General features: G+C 32.9%; 1 protein-coding gene across 2 annotated transcripts; it reads left to right on the forward strand.

The window, feature by feature from the left end:
- Window positions 1-2,603: 2,603 nt before the first annotated feature.
- LOC130900597 (uncharacterized) lies at window positions 2,604-21,735 on the forward strand. Of its 2 annotated transcripts, XM_057811302.1 has the most exons (11): window positions 3,257-3,271; window positions 4,954-5,066; window positions 7,845-8,121; window positions 10,478-10,637; window positions 12,130-12,231; window positions 12,292-12,409; window positions 16,765-17,097; window positions 17,580-18,353; window positions 19,487-19,708; window positions 19,772-19,910; window positions 21,419-21,735. In XM_057811302.1, exons 2-11 carry the CDS (start codon window positions 4,996-4,998, stop codon window positions 21,623-21,625), a joined length of 2,403 nt encoding a protein of 800 aa, XP_057667285.1. In that variant the 5' UTR covers window positions 3,257-3,271; window positions 4,954-4,995; the 3' UTR covers window positions 21,626-21,735. The 2 variants fall into 2 exon arrangements, with proteins under 2 accessions (XP_057667284.1, XP_057667285.1); XM_057811301.1 differs by having other exon boundaries at window positions 2,604-5,066.
- The last annotated feature ends 18 nt before the right edge of the window (window positions 21,736-21,753 follow it).

Below are 21,753 nucleotides of genomic sequence, written 5' to 3' on the forward strand. Positions count from 1 at the left end.
AGAAAAGAAGAAAACAAGATATGAAAAATACCTCCGTTATTTTTCACTCTTAGAGATGGAGGAGTTATATGAAGAAAATTCTAGAACATTCTTAAAAATAAAACGTAATAAGATTATATTTCATAAACAATTGTCAGCGTTTATTTTAGTATAAAATAAGATTATTCTAAACAACTTGATAATGAATATTGTTAGTAATTTTTATAATTGTAATTTTTGTCTTAATAAATTTTTTTCGAACACCGAAAATTATAATTCGAACGTGTTTTTTTATCGAGTCGAAAACAAGGCAAATTTCTCGTTAAATTGAAAAAAACTCCAACTAAGTGCTATAAATTGTCGCAAGAGGCCTATAAGGACAATTCTTTATCTCGTGCGGGTATTTTTGAGTGATGTAAGCGCTTTAATGATTGCCGAGAGAGCATTGAAAATGAATAGCGCCCAGGTCGCCTTGTGACTGTTTTAACTCCGGAAACAGTGACCAAAATCAACCAATTGTGCGTGCAGATTGTCGAATAAGCATCCGGATGATTGCCGAGGCTGTAAACTCCGATAAACAAACGGTTAGAAAAATTTTACACATGACAAAAATCGAAGTTGGTGCCAAAAAATCTGTTTCCTGACCAAAAGCTCTTGCGTCAATGGGTCTGCTCAGATTTCCTTAAAAGGTTAGAAAAAGATCTGCTTGCAAAACAACCCGATTTGAGTCGATGGAAGCGGTAAATCAAAAAGCGACAGAGCTAAAGGCTCTCATCAAAGAAGACTTCCAGCACTGCTTCGATCAATGGAAACAACGTATGGAAAGGTGTGTGGCGAGGGGAGGGGAGTATATTGAAGGGGAGCATTCGAATGTCGAATAATTTTTATAATAAAACCCTTTTTCGTAACCAGTCTCGTTATTTAATAGCCAGACCTCGTAAAGTCTATTTTTATGAATAAGAGAGTAATAAAATGAAGAAGCATCCTCGATCCATAAGCGTATCACTTCTTTAAGTAGACAGTTGAAATATTTTTTCGAGTTATACCTCGAGTATTTTCATATGAAATATCGTGTATAAATTATAAGATGTTCACTGTGTAACATTTTAGTTGAGACTGTATCTCAGCTATTAATAAAGATTTAGACATTTTCGCGATCTTGGGTCACTTTTTTATAAAACTTTTAGTGCCACAAACAAAAATATTCCAACTCTTTTTTTTTCTGAAATACAAAGCGAAAACAAAAACGTTCAATTTTGGAAATGCTATTATTTCTCAGGTCATGTATAACATAGAAAAAAAATAAAAACTGCTTGTAATGGATATTTCCCAATAAATATCATTGGCATATTTTTTAGAGCACTGCTTTTAAGTTTGGGCACAAACTTGGATTTTTTAAATGTATATTATAACGTGAAATTATTTCTTAATACATTGATAAATCGTAGCCTAATTTTCGATAAATTTCAGTTTCAAAAATCAGAAAAATACAGGGACGCGTCTATATCATAATAAATAATTAAGATACAGTGCAGTTTCAAACAAAATGGGACACAGTGTACACTTATATTTTCACCTAATTAATTTGCTTGTAACTTTCAAACATCTAAAGGTAAGTAAATTAAAATTTATCTAAAATGTTTCATTTTTCCACAAGGTATTAAGAAAATTGTGCAATACTGTTTATTTGGGTATAAGAATTCAATAATCTGATTTTTAAACAACCTTACGTTCATAATAAATAACTCACTAGTATGATTAGATCTAGATATTCCCAATGAGTGCCTCGATAATTTCATCAGTAAAATTGTCCAACTTTCACATTGTATCTTCTTCTTTAATTGTACGATTAATTACCTATTCCCGTTTAGTATTTTTTCTGGGAACTTTTCTTTCTATCTGTTTCCATACCAGTTTAATCGGGTTTAGTTGGCAATAATGTGAAGATCTACTCATCACCAATCCACGCTTTTTTTATTTCTCTTTATGAAGGGATCACGAAGAATACAGTTCTTTTGACGTTAAAAAACCACTCAACTACACAGAACCATTCACTTCAAAACTCAAATGTAAATTAAAAAAGAGGAAAAATAACCCAATCTATGAAATATTTCGAACACACACACAAACACGTGGGTGTGAGAAATCCCGTCCCTCTAAGCATCCACCCCCGGATAAATTCGCAGGTGGATAGGAAGAAGAACATCCCCCCACCCCCTATCATTTCAACAGGTCCTCTTCACGTCACAGCTTCGCGCATAGACTCCTTGGTGTCCCCTGAGTTCTCTGAGAGATTCTGGGAAGTATTATCTTTTTAGAGTTGGCCTGTTGGCTATATATACAGTCTTCTTGGTCCAGACGATCTTAAGGTGTATGTGTTTTCGCTGCCTCCGGTAAACCCTTCCCAACCTTCTCCGACAAGAAGAGATTTAATCCGAGTGGTCCTTCGCCTTTTTTATAGCTGTCCCTGATATATAACTTGGCACTTGCTTATGAAATGCGGGGTTACCGTGTCGGGGAGTTTTCTCTTGTGGGGTCACCCATATTCTTGGAATTTTTTTTGTTTCATATATTTTTTGTATTTTTTTTGGTGTGTGGTATCGTGTTTTTCTTTTTTTTGTATTTCTGTTATTTTTATACTAACCTAACCTATCGATCCAGTTGTCTTCTCTCCCTTCTGTAATCCTTTCTGGTGTACCTGATGAGTTTCCTTAATTCCATGTTAGGATGCGTTGCCAGCTCAGCTTTTCTGCCCTCTCGTCCTTGATATCCAATACGTTTTACGGTCCCGTTTCTCAGCGTTATGCGTATTTGGCCTGTAGTTTTTTCCTATTGAATTTGGATGTGTGTCCGAGGCGTTTGGCATAATCGTATGTTATTATACTCCCAATAAATCTGAGTTTTGTTTCCGTCTTTAGCTTGCTTTTTCTAATGACAAATCCGCATAGTCTAGCTCTCTCTTGTTTAACTTTGTCAACAGTATTTTTCACGTGTTCGTTGAAACTGTGACCTTGATCCAACTTTACGCTTAGGTATTTGGTCGACTGGATTTCTTCGTTGATGATTTTTATGTTCTGTTCGGTCTGTAGCTCCTTCTCTTGTAGAGAACGTCTTGGCTTTTTTGTTCAGCATCATTCGTCTATTTCGTTTGCAGCGTTTTGGAGTTGTTTCGTGATGCTTTTCCCCTTCACGCACCTCGTTGAAATCTTTCCGCTTATAAATAAAAGTCGATTTATTTAACTACTTAACTACCCAGGAACAAAAAAGAATCTGAAGACCATATTGAAATGTCGTACGTATTGAAGCTTTATGAATATTAGTTTGTCATTTATTTAGATCTAGTTTTGACTAAAATGGAAGTTCAATTATTTTTTTTTTGTAAAAAGTTCGTAATGCGTGATAATGTTTGTGGGTGTTAATAGACACGTATTTTATTACGTTTAACAATGTTAAGACGTTTGTCTCAGTTATTTGATACATTGAATGGATCACGTATGTATGATCAAAAATAAATTGGCCAAGTATTTATAAACGTTTAGTTTATTCGTTAGCTTATTTTTAGGAGATTTGTTACAAGGTTGCCACTTGGTTAAACTATCATTTCCACGAATAATTTCGCATTGTAACGTTAATCAATTTATTGATATTGGAATATTTATTTTGATATAATCCAACAAAACGTGTTGTATTGTTTTATTGTATCATTTTTCCACCCATTTGATAATGTAATAAAATTTGATATCAACTTAGTATTACGCTGTTAAAACCTACAGAAACTACCATAACCTAACCTCACTTAACCTATGTGAACCTCACCTCAACTAATCTTTGTTAAGAATAATATTTATGAAATTTGGATACTATTTGAAAGTTTGAAATTCCTGCTATGTTTACACTAAATTTGATAGTATACATTATAAAACAAAATTGAAAAAGCTTTGCTGCTTTAAAAAATGTTCAGAAACGCAAATTTCTGCATTGTTTACTTGAAAACTCTGGAATGCATTCCATATAATTAATTTTCTCTCATGGCTAGTGGTTTACTATTCTTATATAAGTAAAAAAACTTACTCTTATCTGATTTCATGAAATTCTACAAAAATTAATTGATATTAATGGCTTTTTCCATAGAACTATTCGCTAGCAACTCTAACTTTTATCATTCTGTGTTCATTTCAGTTTTACCTACATTTCTCTCATAAGAAATATGGTTGGTTAGGTTCTACCGTCTTTTAGGCTCTTCCAACTCTTCTTAATCCATTTGGAACGATTTGTATGAATAATTAAAGTCCTGGTAGCCATCACAGTTGATATAGGAGTACTTGAAACCATTTTGGTATCAAATTTTTGTACCTACCCAGAAGCTATTACTAAATCTACCGTCTTTTAGGCTATTCCAACTCTTCTTAATACAGTTGGAACGATTTGTATGAATAACGAAAGTCCTGGTTGCCAGCACAGTTGATATGAGTACTTGAAACCATTTTGGCATAAAATTTTTGTACCTACCAAGAAGCTATTACTAAATCTTCTGTTCTTTATATCACAATTGATATGTGAGTAAGATAGTTGCTCTTATCATTCTTAGGTATTTGGAACCATGTTGGTACTAAATATTTGTACCTAGCAAGTGAATTTACTGGATTTCATGTCTTTCGTTCTCTTTTCAATGCATTTGGAACCGTTTAAATAAGTCCTGGTGGCCGACACGGTTGGTACAAAGTTAAATCGTGATTCTTAGATCATACTCAAATTCATATTGTATATACTAAGGGTTTTGTAATGTATTGATATATTATCATTCAAATAATCAACGTGTAATATTTGCCTCTAGTTTCAACATGGATTATGATATCCATAGATTTGAAGCAAGAGATTTCATACATTTCTTAACTGTTGGCATCAAGGTAACAGTTTTTACGTCATGAAAATAAACACGTGATTTTATATTTACTCAGTTGTAATTTCTAGCAGCGTTCAAAAACAATTTTGAACAAAACGTTAGAAAATGTGTTAATGGCTTACGCGGATACTTGTTCAGTGAAAAAAGAAGAAAATAAATATGTTCATCAACATGTACCTACAGGGTAAGTTTTAAAGTTTGTAATAATCGATATCGATGATTTGAGATGATACTATTTATATTTTTAAAACTATTATTCTGTTTGGTTGAGTAATTAGAGTTACAGAAGATGATTAAATGAATATATTATACGAGGTCTGATTATTAAATACCGACGTAAAATACTTTTTTCTTAATTCATACATTTTCATTTGTTATTACTTTCAATATACCTATACCTCTTCTGTACTTGCTCGAAATTATTCTTTTCAATGTAGATTTTACCTCATGAAACATAAATTACACGTGGCAAGATCCGGCGAATGAAGTGGATGATTTAACACTGAAATGCTGAACTTTGCTAGAAATAGACAATGAGGAATCAGCTGGGTTATTATTTTGGTGAAGAACCCATGACTTTTTCTTCTGTTTTGATTCTGTAGTCGACATTTCTACAGCCACTCAAAAATATAAACATTCACTTATATATACTTCTTTATTTTTTTTTTCGGTTTAAGTGTAAAACAATTCTATTGAAAACCACGGCTATACTGATTTGTTTAGCAAGAAGCACTACATTCGTGAAATGATTTCGGTTGTTGACGTTTGGCTTGTGCACACTTTTTCTTTTCAATGATTTGATATTGGGTACACCAAATCGGAAAAGAGAGAACTATATATCTAGTTGGAAGCCAAACATCATGAATTTGGCAGGATTTTTCAAGTAATCTACGTATCGGAGATAGTTGACATCAAGTTTATGAAGTATATTATCATTGTAGATTGGATGAGAGACATTGGATGGTAAGGGTCCCAAATTACTTTCCTGAAGAACTGCGGATGTTGCTAAGTATGAAACGGAGTTGTTACCACAAATTACCATCTGATGTTCGAATAGAATGTGAATAATTTGATCAGAGTAAGGATTTTCTCACAAGAATTTCGTTAGTTGGAATATATTTTCCAAATTGGTGATAGGATTCTTAACGAAGGAATCAGAAGACCAAGAGAGACCAGAAGAAAAGCCCACAGAAATTTTGGCTTGATAAAGATGATGATGATGATGATGATGATGATGATGAAGTAAGAGACGAAGATAATCTACAACGAATGGTTTTCACATTCATCCAAATGGAATTGAAAATGAAATGAATTCAATATGAAGATATCAAAGTCTATGACAATAAATAAAGACCCAGTACGTTGTAAATTAGCGATAGACGATCAAATAATAGAACGAAGTTTAAACTACGAACTATAACATCAAGTAATAGAAAAATTTACGAGAAAGCACGCATACAAGCCAACAAGGCCCCTAGAAAGTTTCCAGCTAAAACGAAAGCGGTTACAAGCAGGGCAAAATAACTTCTCCGAGCAACAGAGATGAAAAACCTTAGATCAATAGTCGAAGTAGACTTCTGGAACAGAAAACACAGTTCCGACATTAGACAGGCCTGCCACCAGATAACAGATGTAGTCAGATGGGTACGGAGGAGAAGACGAGAGTGGAAAGCACACGTAGTCAGAATGGAGGAGGGTCGGCTGGCGATAAAAGCATTCAAGGAGAAGCTAACCACCAGAAGATTAGCAGGCAGACCTCCAAAGAGATCGACGTCCTAGAAGAAATTGGAGAATACAGCCCTAAAATAAGTGGAAGAAGAAGATTTCTTAAATGTCTATACAGATTGACCAATGCTTGCAAAAATCAATTTAATCACCATGTAGACAGCTCAAGTATTCAATGTTTTTTACATATTTGTTAGTGTGACAGTATTGAGGAATGTTTTTGACGGCGGAGCAAGTACAGACGCACACAATGAAATTGAAATAACGTCAAGTCCTGCTGTTATTGCATTTCTAACTTGTTATGATGTTAAATATTTCATATTACGTAAAAAACACAATATTAAAAATTCGTCATTCAGCTGCGAAGGTTTTTTTTTGCTTTTGACAGAGGTTATTTGCTATGTTACTTCGATATTATCGAATTCGATAAACAATTAGATGAAAAACACTTTATTCATTTGAAGAAAAATATGACACTCTACTACCCCCTGTCATCTCGATAGTACCTTATAGTAATTCGCGTCTCGATATTTACGCGCAGCTTTTTTATCTTTTCCCTAGTTCAGTAGGGGACTCCAAAATGTTGTTTTGTTTCTTATATAAACATAAACCCTTGTTATTGCGGTTTTATATTGTATAAATGTATGTATGATTGGTTGGAGCTTATTTAACCCTATTCGGCGAAAAAAAATTCGACTACTTTATAACTCGATACTTGTCTTCGAAGTTTACTTTTGTTGGTAAATATGTATAGTAAGCCGGTAGTTTCTAAATTGTATGTATGTATGGATTTGGGGTCTCGTATACATTGCGACCCAAAAGATATATTGTGTCCCCCTTTCTTGCTGCGATACTGATGGACCCAGTGTTTGCAGCTGATCAATTAATCCCACTCCTTTCAAAAAGTCTAGAATGTGGGATGGTTTTAAATGCCAAAGATCTTCGTATTCAAATTCATGCGTTCCCAGGTGTAGTGCTCTGGAGTTCCTGAGTGTTTCACACTTCGAGAGAATGTGGATAGATGTTTAGTCCTCTGTGCAACAAAACCTGCACGCCGTATTATCTGCTATGCCTAGCCTCTTTATGTGTTTGTTGAACTCCCGATAGAACTCCTATTATTATTCGTAGATTGTTCTTTCTTAGGTTGATACATTCTGCAGATCTACTCTGGTTATAGTTTCCCAGAAGAATTTCTAAATTACATGGTTGTGTTATCTCTATATTTTATTGTTTTCAGAGAAAACTTAAATCTCAAATGTCCAGCCTCCGAAAATGTACGAATACTTTTATTTAAAGAATGTCCATTGAGTGATAGAGAGTTAATTTTTGACTCTAATTTGACAAATTATGGACTACCGAAAATCCAAAACTGTTTAACTAATAATGATAAAAATAATTCAGAAGAACTGTCCAATTTGACGGAATTGATTTTTGGCTCTGCTGCTATGAAGTATCAAGAAACTTATTATAAGATACACGATATATCTTCTCCGCAACAAATTATTTTTACTCAGGTAAGAAGGTAAGAGCCGCTACGTAGTGGATCCTTGATGGTCTGACGGCTGTTTACACTGCGTAAACGTTTATTTTTACTTATTGTGTGTACGACATATTAAAGCATTTCTATCGATTCCTATTTCTTATGTTATAGTCCACTCGAAACACCGTTCCCGATTCGGATATAAAGTAGTGTGTGTTGGTCTATTTATCATAAAATCCCCCTTGGGAAAACCGGTCTCAGACTCGTGAGGAATCGGATATCTGAAAGTTTTTCGTTCTCGAAACAGCGGTTTCTACAAAAAAAAAGTTTTTGACCATATTTATTAATTATCAATATTTTGCATTTCACAACTGTTTGTCGTTCTCCGAATTTTCTTTGGGTTTTTACGTCGCCAACTAGTTTTAGCAGAAAGGAGGATTTATGAGCAATATAAGATAAGCACAATGAAATAATTTATTTGGTTGTCTTTTTTCGCTTGTTTCCCAAGGAGCGATATTTGAGGTTTATTTTCCACCGTAGCACTTCTCCATCTGAACAATTTGCTAGTGGAATCTCTCTATGTGCTTGTCTGGAACTGCACCCGAATTGTCAAGTAAAAATTCCAAATGTGAGTGAAGAAAATTTAATTTAAGTAACATACCTATTGCAACCTAAGGTCTTGTAAGATTAGATAAGTTATTTGTAATTGTACGACGTTTTGTTTTCTAGAAAGCTGCTACATACATTTTTCAAGGCAAAACATACTATTTCGCGAAAGATCTTGTCTTTGAAATAATATACCTAATTCATAAATATATGGCAAAATATAATCAATTTAAAAAAATTGCATAAACTTAACCCAGACAGAGATAAACCTCTTGTGTGTAATGTTAGTCATTTAGTTGAAGGACACAAGTTCCTTATTTTAATCCTCCATTAACGTATTCTCTCGGATTACCAAATTTTCGTCTTTTATTAATGTGACTATGAAGAATTATGAATTTAGCTACTTAAATTCAAAGTTTATTGTATTTATTAAGATTTATGATACACAATCTTAATGAGGACCTACTTCATAGATAATTGATTTTGGTTTTACCTTGGAGTAAGGTATCAAATTACATTTTTTATTTTGTATCGATGCAACCATACTTATAGAGAATTATAACCTTTCATACAATAGTATTTCTGCAGTATTTAAGAGCGGTCAGTAAACAGATAGATCTTAAATATTCTGGTGTTTGGTCGCCGAATTATTGAAACCACATCTAACTACTTATTTTATTATTTAATAAATAGTTTATTCCAAAGTAGTTTTGATGTTTTAATACAACGAATATGGTCATCCATCGTTGGTTAGCCTGCTTCCGCCAAAGTTTTTGTTCACCATATTTACTGTATATCAACATTACCAGTGCAGCAAATTTTACGCTCTGTTCGGCAAGCTGGATCCTATTTAATTCTCGTCTCGAGGAGAATACCCATGTTGGAGAAGTCTTGAGCAGTGAAAAGCTCTCGTATTTGAAGTCTTGAAACTTTGCTTCATTTATATGCGCGAATATCTGTTTCAAATAATTTTTTTTCTAAACAAAAAATTTTATAAGCCCCAATTTTATGTGCAGATGAGGTATATTAACTTTCTGTTATTAAAGGTTGCTTAAATCCGTTTTTCTGGCAGAGCGTAATGTCCAATCTTTAATTAAATAATGTGGATTTCTGATTCTGATGTCATAAAAAATTTTGTAAAATCACTCTGCAATCCAGTGAGCAGTGCCACAACTTTGAGATAGGCACAAATATTCTGTTCATTCTTCGTATTTTATGCTTTGGAGTATTATGCGTATGTTCTGTTATGGTATATGCTTCATTTAGACTTATGTCAGTCGTCAGTCAGTCATCACTCGGTAGAAACATAGGAAAAGTCAAATTCATTAAGTAAACCTGTGGATATTATAACAATAACTTAGTTGTTTGTTTTGGGAAAATCTAAATCATTAAGCTTTGGAATTTTTCTCTCGGCAGTTGTCAAAAGGTCGTTCAATCCAGATTGTAATTATAAAACTTCGTTCCATATCACAAATTGAACACACTGTGTAGACTACCACTACACAGTAAACAGTTTACCTTCAGTCTTTGAAGAAGATGACTTGGTTATAGAAACGCACGTTAGACGGTGTAATTGTGAGTGTTGATGTAGTGGTAGTGTAAACAGAGTGTTCAGTATAAATATCACCAACGGAAGCTTTTTTATAGTTCATCGGGATTTTTCAAATATACTGTGAATTTAACATTTCATTCAATTTGTTAACTATGTTCGATATCCAATATCTCAAGCAATTCCAGAATATCATTGTAAATATATCTTTACAAATTTTTCAATTTTTTTTTAGGTTTTTTCCTCTCCCAAGAAGTTTCGACCAAATACAACATCTAGTAATCAACCTAGTACCAGTTTTCTTTCTAACGCAAGTTTACAAGACTATAATGGTTCATTTGCTAGCTCGATATCTCAAGCATCACTCAGCTCAAAATCATCCAACTCCTTCTCATGTAAGAGAAGTTATATCGTTGTTTTTATTCAAAAAAAAATGTATAAACAGCTGATTGAGAAGAAACATAACATTCATAAACATAGTAATAAACAAATTTATGTATATATAGAACCTCTAAATCCAGCTTACGCCAATAATTTGAAATAAAAATACCGTTCAGTAGATTTTAGTAGCGAATATTCATTACTGAGTCGTTGTTATTTGATCATATGATATTTTTATATCAAAAAAGAACTTGATCCTCTGGAAAGTTTTTCTCACGAAATCTGTGATGAATCATCATTGAATTTGGAAGTTGTTGGACGTAATATTTTCCCACAAATATCAAACTGTGGTTTTTATCCGTCCCAATAAGGTTTAAAGTATCAAATGAAATTTGTAAATATTGCACGTTGCTTGACATTACTCGAGTCTCTTGCCATTATCAGTAATCAAAATTCCATAAGAAAAAGTAAGCAAAACAAGAAAATGTATTGAGCTGCTGCCTTGCTTTTGGAGTCTGATGGGAAGAAAAGAGCGCCCAGGCGATGGTGGGCCAGTCCTTGGTCAGATAGAACAAAGGTAAACATGAGCTTACCTACAGATTTAGACGTGAAAACATCGAAATTAAATTAGAGAATGGATGAGGAAACATTTGAAAAACTCCTAATGAAAATAAAACATAAAATATCTAAGAAATCCTTGGCGAGAGACGTAATATCAGCAGATCATAAACTCATTTCTTCCTAGAATATCTTACTTGCACGTAATAAAAAGCACACCAACGGATAACGTCGCAAATTCGAGATATTGAATTCTTGCATGAAACAATCATCTGTACTTCATCTGCGCATGCTTTTGATCTAGAAATATTGCGTCAAACAGGCTTATAAAGGTCGCTTGACATGGTGCAAGACAACGTGCAGTAAATTGCATGCAATTTCTTGCGAGGTCAATATATTGCACTAACAAAAATTTAATAAATGAATTAAACAAATACCTAAATTTTGATTCAATATTTTACGAGCAGTTTAAAAATGATGATAACAACAGTAAGTTAGTAAGTAACGAAGTGAAAAAGTGGTAAGTGGATTACTGTAACTAATTATATCTGCTGCTGCCTTCGTTTTGGAACCTGATGGATAGGTTAGTTGTTAAGCCAAAAGTAATTTGATTTATTCCTAGAATTGCAGTTTGCACTCAATAAAAATGGCACTAAACCGATGATGTTGCAAATGCGAGATCTTTCATGAAACAATCAGCTGAATTTCATCTACGCATGCTTTTTATCAAGAAAAATTGCGCCTTACTTTGTATTGCATCATGTCAAGCGGCCTTAAGAAAGTCGTGAAAGAAAAATCTACAAAAATGAGTTGTAAAGTAAACATAACAATTAGGAAGGCAAAAAAATTAAAACACAACCACGAAATGCAAAACTTTGTCTTATATATTGAATATTATTAGATTAGTTAATTCTTGGTGTTAATTTATACATGTATGTTATCTTTTAGTAATTTTGAGAAATAATTCAACAGCTACAACGATCGATTCAGGATTTTCCGACTTCTCCAGCACATCTTCTCTAAATAGATCATATGAAAGTTTTGCCAGAAGTAATGTAATATATTCCAAAAAAATTCGAACAGAAAAATAATTATTTACATAATTTGTAGGAAGGAGCACATGCGGATCATTTTTTAGCGATTCGGAATCCTCAAAGAGCTTAGCACTGAATTTCAATAACATCAGATTAGGATTGGCATTGATTTTACATAAGCCGGAGAAAAATCCGTAAGTTGATGTAACTGTAGGTCCAAAAATAAACTTTTTATATTTTGTATTTGAATTAGTTATTTGGTATGTTTTGCACTTAATATTCTACACTAGTAACGAATTTCTTGGTTTATAGTTCCAATTATGAATGAAAGAACGTAGATACGCAAAACAAAAAGTTTACCCTTCATAAAAATTGACGATTATTCATATTCTTAGAAAATAAATTAGATAAAAATAGGCATCAAGTCACGTGACTGCTAACACCAAGTGTTTCGTTGTTTTTAACGTTCCTAGGAAAAAATTGATAAGAACCAAAATTGTAGGAAATTATCGTGTAAAATTGGAAATAAACGTGTTAATCAAGAGACAAAAAATAACTTTTTAAATCAAGATGGTGTATGAGGCAACAAGTCTAGTACCTCTACGTTTTGAATTTAGACTACCAATAACGAATTCCGATGGAAATTTGCTGCTTAGAATTTTCGTAAATCTCAGCCCCTCTTTAAAGCCAATCCGACTGGGCTATAAGGGCTTTGTTCTAGAACCATTTGAGGACTTCAATGTTGGAGGTACTTGTAGTATCCCAGAATTGAATCCCATAGATCCATATATGTGTTAGAATAACCTTATAGAGGAGTAGCTTATGTTTAGTCAGGAGTTTCTGCCAATTACCAGTGCTTTTCTCTGAATTTGGTAACCAATTGTTTCTTCTTTGTTAATATATCTGTACCTCGGAGGGATACAACACTATGTCCATTTTTTTCCATATTGACTTTATTACAGAGTTAAAATCAGCTTTTCTCATATTTCTTAGAGGAATAGAGCACTATGTCAAAAAGAAGTTAGAACCGGATATAGCATGTTTTAAAACAACACCAAGTCCACTTTCATTTAGAGGGATAGAACACCATGTGAACACCACGTGAACACCTTCTGAAGCATGTGAATTACTACTGGACATAGTGTTGTATACCTCTACACAGCCTGGCGGATTGTTAGTGAACTAGTACTGTCCGTTCAAGAAAACGAGACCTTGCCTCCAATAAGTCAAAACAAAATACTCTACAATATTATTTTACAGTAAAAGGCATACGAACTAGAGTATGTAAACTTATGTTTTTAAATACACTATCTATATCAAACACCGTGGTAGTTAATGTTTTGAAAAATATTGAACCAGGTGGAATTGTAAAAATTGATCAAAGGGGTAAGCAAACTCACGTCAATAAAACACATAATGACACTGTTGAAAGTGTAGTAAGACACATCTCTTCCTTCCCAAATTATAGCAGTCATTACACTAGGGAAAAGAGTGATATGAAGTATTTGGGTCTGCACCTGAACATAGAGAAAATATATGAACTGTATGTAAAGGATTGTAATGAAAATGATTTCAACCCTGTGTTAATAGCTAAAAAATGGCTCTACTACGATGTGTTCAACAAAAAATTTAAGTTGAATTTCAAACCACCAGAAATAGACACATTGATACATGTGATTATTTTCAAGCAAAATTAAAAAATAATTTGACTCTAGATGAAAAAAATTCTATTGAGGAAGACCATAATGCACATCTGGATGAATCTAAATTAAGGTATGATTTGAAAATCGAGGACACCAAAAGGGCTAACAATACCCTTAAGGTATTAACGGGTGATCTTCAAAAATGTTTGCCTTCACCCCTTATAACAAATTGCATAAGCTTTTACAAGAGAAAACTTTGGACGTTGAATTACACCCTTTTTGATTCTTCTGATTCGTCAGTCCATTGTATTATGTGGGACGAATCCAAAGGAGCTCGTGGCGGAAATGAAATCGGATCTGCATTACTGGAATGGGCAGATACCGTCATTCCTGGCAGTGACATTGAAGAAATCATTCTGTGGTCGGATAATTGTTACGGCCAGAATAAGAATATTAGCCTTATTATGTGTTTCTTTTGGATACTCAATAAGTATCCTCAAGTAAAAATCATTACTCAATAGTTTCTACTAAAGGGCCACACGCATATGGAGGCGGATACTGTCCATGCACTGATAGAGCGGAAGAGAAAAAAAAACTTAACAACATGACAATTCTAACGCCCTGGGATCAGACATACCTCAATGAAATATACTGTGCATAATATGGAACTGGAGGATTTTAAAAATTTTAGGTCTTTGTACGATGTCAAAACATGTGAAAATCCACCCTTTATTAATAGAAAAAAAGATGTCAACAAAGAACAAGTTCTTCTGTCAACCTATGTTCAAATGCAAGTAAAACAGCATGGGAACTCTGTTTTTGAAAAGTAATTTCGCTGATGAAAACCAGGAGATTGACCTTGTTAGGTTTCGAAGGCGACACCTTACATTGCCAAACGATTTGCAACTGGTAACACCAAGTCCAATACCAATATCACAACAAAAGTATAATGATCTATTGGCATTACTACCATATGTTACTACAGTTTGCCATGACTTTTATAAAAACTTAAAGCATACTAGTAATACCACTAGTGAGTACCCTGAAGGAGACTTACCTGATGATGACTGAGTTTTTTGCATTTAAAATACCATTTTAGTTGAATACATAGATGTATTATTTGTATTTGTGAAGAGAATTATAAATAAAATAGTTAAATACATTTTGTAAGTCAAATAGTATTGTGTTTGATATTGAATATCCCACATTAGGTCTTATAGTACAATAACTTTATTGGAGGGATACAATACAATGTCCATTAAAAAGTAAAAAAAACGTAAAAAAGGTTTTTATTTTATTTTATAACAACTGCATGATGTAAATAACAATAAATAGAATGTTCTGGTAAAATATTGTTTCAACATCTCAATAAATAGCTGTGCCAATAACACTTTTTGTTGAAAAAAAGTTTAAAACTCCTCTCCTGTAAAGTTATGAAAATGGACATAGTGTTGTATCCCTCCGAGGTACAGATATATTAACAAAGAAGAAACAATTGGTTACCAAATTCAGAGAAAAGCACTGGTAATTGGCAGAAACTCCTGACTAAACATAAGCTACTCCTCTATAAGGTTATTCTAACACATATATGGATCTATGGGATTCAATTCTGGGATACTACAAGTACCTCCAACATTGAAGTCCTCAAATGGTTCTAGAACAAAGCCCTTATAGCCCAGTCGGATTGGCTTTAAAGAGGGGCTGAGATTTACGAAAATTCTAAGCAGCAAATTTCCATCGGAATTCGTTATTGGTAGTCTAAATTTAAAACGTAGAGGTACTAGACTTGTTGCCTCATACACCATCTTGATTTAAAAAGTTATTTTTTGTCTCTCGATTAACACGTTTATTTCCAATTTTACACGATAATTTCCTACAATTTTGGTTCTTATCATTTTTTTCCTAGGATCGATTTTTTTCGATTTATACCCGAAAAGAGAGGGTTAACCTAAGTATTCTATTATCGCCTTTATTATTTTTTCTGTTTGTCATTTCGTTATTGATTGTCGTTATAAATTGGATGTGTTGAAAATGTTATGTGCTACAATTGTGATTCCGATTTTTTCTAAAGTTTTTTAAGTTTGGGACGCACGTTCGGGGTAAAGGAAAAGAGGGGTGTAAATAATCAGTTTATCGGACAGTATAATTTTTACAATTAAAAACATAAATTTTCTTTTCTTTTCAGTACAATTTTAAAAGTCTTTCGAAATTTCAATTCTTCTTCGATACTTCCTTGTAATTGTCGACGAATTCGTCCGGAAGCCCAGGACGATCTTAGGAAAAAATTGATAAGAACCAAAATTGTAGAAAATTAAATTTTAAACAACTTTGTTTATTATAATTTTTGGTGTAAAATTGAAAATAAACGAGTTATTCGATAACCAAAAATTCACCCCCCTTCTCGAGTATAAATAGAAAAAAATCGATCTTAGTAAAAAATTGATAAGAACCAAAATTGTAGAAAATTTAGTTTTAAACAACCTTGTTTATTATAATTATTCTTGTAAAATTGAAAATAAACGAGTTATTCGATAACTAAAAATTCACCTCCCTTTTCGAATATAAATCGAAAAAAATCGATCTTAGGAAAAAATTGATTAGAACCAAAATTGTAGAAAATTTAATTTTAAAAATTTTTGTTTATTACAATTTTTCTTGTAAAATTGAAAATAAACGAGTTATTCAAAAGGAAATTTGCTGCTTAGAATTTTCGTGAATCTAAATGACTAATCCTATTGGGCTATTAGAACTAATATAAACGCCTCGTAGTACGTGCCCAATTCGGTTTCGGATTCACACTCGCAAACAAAGCTTTTGATTGTTGACAGTTGCGATATCGACGCGCAGCGTCGGCTCAAGAATTATTCGTAATACGTCTTCTGTGTTTTTGATTTGTATTGTTGTAGGTTAACAAAAAATCTGTATATCCAAAATATACCCATTATAGAATCGATATTATGGAGAGTTCGACAATATGTGGAGATCGCTCTCAACTCTCCCAGATTATTTTTATCTACTATGATTGAAATATCAGTATTGAGTGCAAAATGGTTAACGAAAGAATTAAATTTTTGGACGAAAACCGAATCCGTAATACACCAAAGTTATTATGGAACTCTAATGAGTATTTTCAAAAAACGATTTCCGAGAAGTTTATTTTTCAAATACGATGAACGAGACGAGAAATTTGAAAGTTTCTGTCAAACTGTACAAGAATTGGAACAAAAAGAAACTAATTTGTGAGTATTTCAATAGTAACATTTTCTTCTTTTCCATTCTATTGTTACCACTATGCAAAATTTTCATGCATCTTGTGTAATTGTGCGTCCATTATTTAGATAATTTGACAACGTCGCTTATTTATTGTCACTTATACCATGTAAATCTATTGTATATAAAATTTAGTGCCGTATTAGTGTCTACTTGCCTTCCTGTACTATTTAATTCAATAAATTTTCTTCTATTGTTTATTGGGTTCTCTTTTGTACGCCAAAAATTTCTTCCTTATCTCTTCCAAACTCTCAAAATGTAAAAAAATGAGGTTATGTTGATTTTTATAACATAAAAATATTTTGCAGTGATTCTACAGGAATTCATCTTTTTCCTTTCAATTTCCTCTGCATTATGAGACTCTTCCTTGCATTATGCAAAGTTTTGTTTTTATTTGATATTTGTATGCATGTATTGAATCAGTCTCACTCAATTTATATTTAATTTACAGCTTTCTGAGCACACTTCTAACAGCAGTGTTAACCCATCATACAGGATGGATTGCTACTTGTTACCACTTGGAAAACTTGTCTGTTAATGAATCGTATCACGCAGTTTGGAAACAATTAACAAACTTATATGGAGCAACAGGTTACTTGACGAAAACATCAAAAACTGTTATATATGGATTAAAAAATGATAATACCATTAAGAAAGTCTTAAACTTTATACAATATTTTATGAGATTCTTCAAAATAGAAAGACGATATATTGAACGAAGCAATATCATTGAGGAAAATAAAATAGTGGATGAAATTTGTAATAGAGTGCGCCAAGATAGCATTTCAAACGAATTTCCAATGTTGAGAAAATCAGGACTTTTAAGGACAAAAACGAATGAAGTGGATCTTACAAAATTAGTTGACGATGAAAATAAATATCAAAACGAGGTTTTAAGACCAAAAACAAATAAAGTAGATCTTGAAAAATTAATTGAAGATGACAATAAATTTCAAAGCGAGGCAAATGGTGTTAAGAGGAAAAGTATTTGTAAATCGAAAGCTGTTAATCGCGAACTAAGCGCTCTAAATGAAGAATCTGATTTAAACGATGAAGGATTTTGCGATAAACCAGTTTTATTCATATTGGGAGACCATGAAAAACTACAAAATTTGAAAAAACCTCAAACGAGTGAACCTCTTCAGAGTACAAATGACATAATTCGAGACTCAAGACGACAAATGGAAACAAAGAAGCTTAAAATTGTAAAATTTCCTCTACCCAAGTAAGTTTAAGAAATTTTTATCATCATATTTATATTTCCACGGCTTTTTTTATCTCTATGTACATTCCTGTATAGTATATTGGATATTTAGACAACTATATAATCAAATTTAATCAAAAGTAAAAATTTGATGAGCCTTCAGTATACCATCCACATATATGGAAGCAGGAAGTGATTGACCAAATTTTGGTGATGCGAGCGGGTGATAAAATTTTTCTCAGGGCTTGTTTTTCAATGATACTTCGTTTACTATACAGATATTCCATTTGTAGATCCAACCATATATTTCTTGCAGACTCACGAATTCTATATGAAACTATACTCTTGTTCACATCAATATTGATAAAATCTGTTGAGATACTTAACTTACGACATGATTTAAGATAACAAATATCAGTACTTACCTTATCTTACCTGCTACGTTGATAGAAGAGTCATCACATCTAAATTGTAATTATTGGAGACGTTGGTGATAATCTGAACACCACGTTTACTACATCAACACTCACAATCACATTGTTTGATACGCGTTTGAATAACCAAGTTATCGTCTTCAGAGGTTGAAGGTAAACCTATAAACTTGACTTAGGGGAGGGAATTTGGAAGAAATTAACCTAACCAAACCCAACCTAATCCAACCAAACCAAACCAGAATTATCCCGACAATATCCTAGATAAATACTACTTTGAAAGGCTGAACCACGGCCTTCATCGCAATGAGATTTCTCTGAGGGAGAGGTTTGTTGGGTTCTTTGTGGTTTGGTTGAGGACATTATTTAGATGGCTTAACGGATTTAATAGATTTGGCACTGATATAGAAAAGATTCCCCTGCAATGCTGCTAGATTGAAATAATAGAAGTCGGCTACTGGTTTCAATTTTAAAGGAATTAAAAATTTATAAAACTGAGAATAATATTGGTGAAAGAGAAGTTGAAAATAGAGTTTATTGAGAGAGATAAAAAGTTATGTCATTGAAATTTTGAAGATTTTGATGGTTGTTAGCATCATTAAATGTATTTAGGTACAAGCTTATACTTTATGACAAATTTGTTTGTAAAAGATAACGAATATAAAAAGTACTTCTCATATTTATTTCATGAACAAAATAAATTTCTATATATTTTTATTCCAGATTTGAATATGTTGGGGATGTTTCGGAAGTATCACCTAATCCTTTTTTACCAGACATTGATATTTTGGAAAACTTTGTTCCAGATAAAGCATATCAGGGAACAAACATCCCCAAAGAACAATGGAAAAATATTTTATCAAAAGATCTTTCTTTAAAAAAATCTTGTTTATTTCCAGACGAGATAAACGAGAAAGTAGTCATTCTAGGTGATACAGATAAATGGTATGTCCATGAAATTGATACCGTTTGAGTATTCATTTGCTATAAAAACGTACTTTATTCAAGGGATGTACAAGTTTGGTCAAGTTTGCGAAGAAGGATGATTAAAAACGAAGCAGAAAATATTGTAGATTCGTCACCTCTAGTATCAAATATGTTGGAGGTTATTTTACAAATGAGGAAGTTGAATATGTCAAAAGAGCAGGTAAAATTTGGTTTTCAAACTTCTCTCCATGTTGTACATCAGTAAAGTACCAATTGTTGTATCCCAAGTTTCTTCAGGTCTTTTTTATTTTTGCCTACTTTTGCGCCCCATACGCTCCCCACTGGTCTTGAATCTTCCATTCTTTGTGAATGACCCGGACTAACTGAACTGTCTTTGCTCAAGGAGCTCTATGAGTGACATATTTGGCCATTTATTATCCTTTGCTCTAATACCTGTCACACACAATATTTCATCTCCATAGCTTGCAATGCACTTTTTTATCTATTTATTCTGTAAATCAATATTGGTCTATAAATTGCTTTATAAATATTTAACTTTGTATTGTTGAGACTTGTTGGGCCTTGAGTATTATCAAACACTTAAGCACTGGCAGGAGTGCCATGTAGAATTCTTGTTTTTGCTGATGCCAATGACGACTTAGATTCGAACTTTCCTCAAATCAAAAAGTCAAAAATGCCATTTACTGATTGTAGATGTTTTGGCTTTACAGCCACTCTGCACCTATACCTATAAGTATTTTGTTCTGCTTCAATAATGCTCTTACTCCTCCCATAGGAGTCTATTTTTCTGGGGTTTTGTGTCCCATGTCCCGAGGTGTACCACTCCTTCAAGGTACTCAAGTCTCTTAGTGAAGGACAATCGCAGAGTAGATGCTATGCCATGTCTTCAGACTTAGCAGATATTTAAATTTTTTGGATTTTGTAAGGCATAGAGTGTGTTTTTAGTGAGACACTATCTGATTCTTTAGCCATTCGTTTAGTTCATTATTGATGTGGCATCTCACGAAGCCACAATCTTCTTCTTCCAATCCTCACTACCTGGTATACCCTGGTGGCCACATTAGGGTTTGTTTTGTTAGCCAGTGCTTTCGGAGTTTGTTTGCACTCCCTCACTAGTTTGGATGTGTACTCAATAATTTTCACGACATTTGAGGCCACTTGGCTGTCTGAGAGAATGTGAATGTGCTTTTTAGAGAACTTTCTATCCAAACACTCCTGAGCACATTTGTTCATTGCTAGCAGCTCTATCTTGAAAATGGTTAGTTGTTAATAGTATGGAGAACTTGCATTTTGCTAAAAAAATGTCCAATTCAGCTCCTTAAGCTAACTTCGTTTCATCTGAGTATCAGAGTGAAATATATCGAGCCTGCAGAAGATTTCTGTTGATCCATGATTGGCGGTCATTAATTACTACTTTGAATGGTATATCTTTGTCTATCATGCTGTGCATTTGGTCCATTGGTTTGTCACAGCTTTGTCATAGCAACAATAATGCCATGCTAATATTAGATGTTGTCTAATCATTCAAACTTATTATTGTTTCAAAATTTGGAAAGCTCATTCTCAAAGAATACTTCAGAAAGTTGTGGTTTTCTCTCATTTATTTTTTATGAAATTATCAGTTCATTTGTACTATTTAAATTACTAGTTTATCCACAGTAAATCAAAATTCGGAAAATATAAATATTATGAATTAATTTTTTTCAGTGTACTACATTTATGGAGCAAAAGTTGATAGAAATATGTTTAAGAGCCAATGCATTAACAGAATTTCTATTAACTACAGATTTTTGTTCAATGGATGTTTTATTGAAAACTTTGAATCTAAACATTGTGGATATACCACTTTTAATGTCGGTTGGTTCTAATATTGATCCACGGATTTTACAAAAATACGGGCTGAGCTATCAATGAGATATTTCTTTTGTTTTTATTGTTTCATTAATCTTATATAAACTTATATTTGTATGAACTTGACTTATTGCATTATAATAATTAGTTCAATAAAAAATTACCAAATCCAATTGTGTTCTTCTAATAAA

The sequence above is a fragment of the Diorhabda carinulata genome, chromosome X (genome assembly GCF_026250575.1).
Source record: "Diorhabda carinulata isolate Delta chromosome X, icDioCari1.1, whole genome shotgun sequence".
NCBI classification, from domain to species: Eukaryota; Metazoa; Arthropoda; class Insecta; order Coleoptera; family Chrysomelidae; genus Diorhabda; species Diorhabda carinulata.

Excerpts from the sequence above, each read along its gene's own strand:
- LOC130900597 (XM_057811301.1), top strand. The coding sequence starts at position 4,996 with ATGGCTTACGCGGATACTTGTTCAGTGAAAAAAGAAGAAAATAAATAT. Across the intron at positions 8,122-10,477 it reads AACAAATTATTTTTACTCAG|GTTTTTTCCTCTCCCAAGAA; the intron begins GTAAGAAGGTAA and ends ATTTTTTTTTAG. Across the intron at positions 19,709-19,771 it reads CTAGGTGATACAGATAAATG|GGATGTACAAGTTTGGTCAA; the intron begins GTATGTCCATGA and ends ACTTTATTCAAG.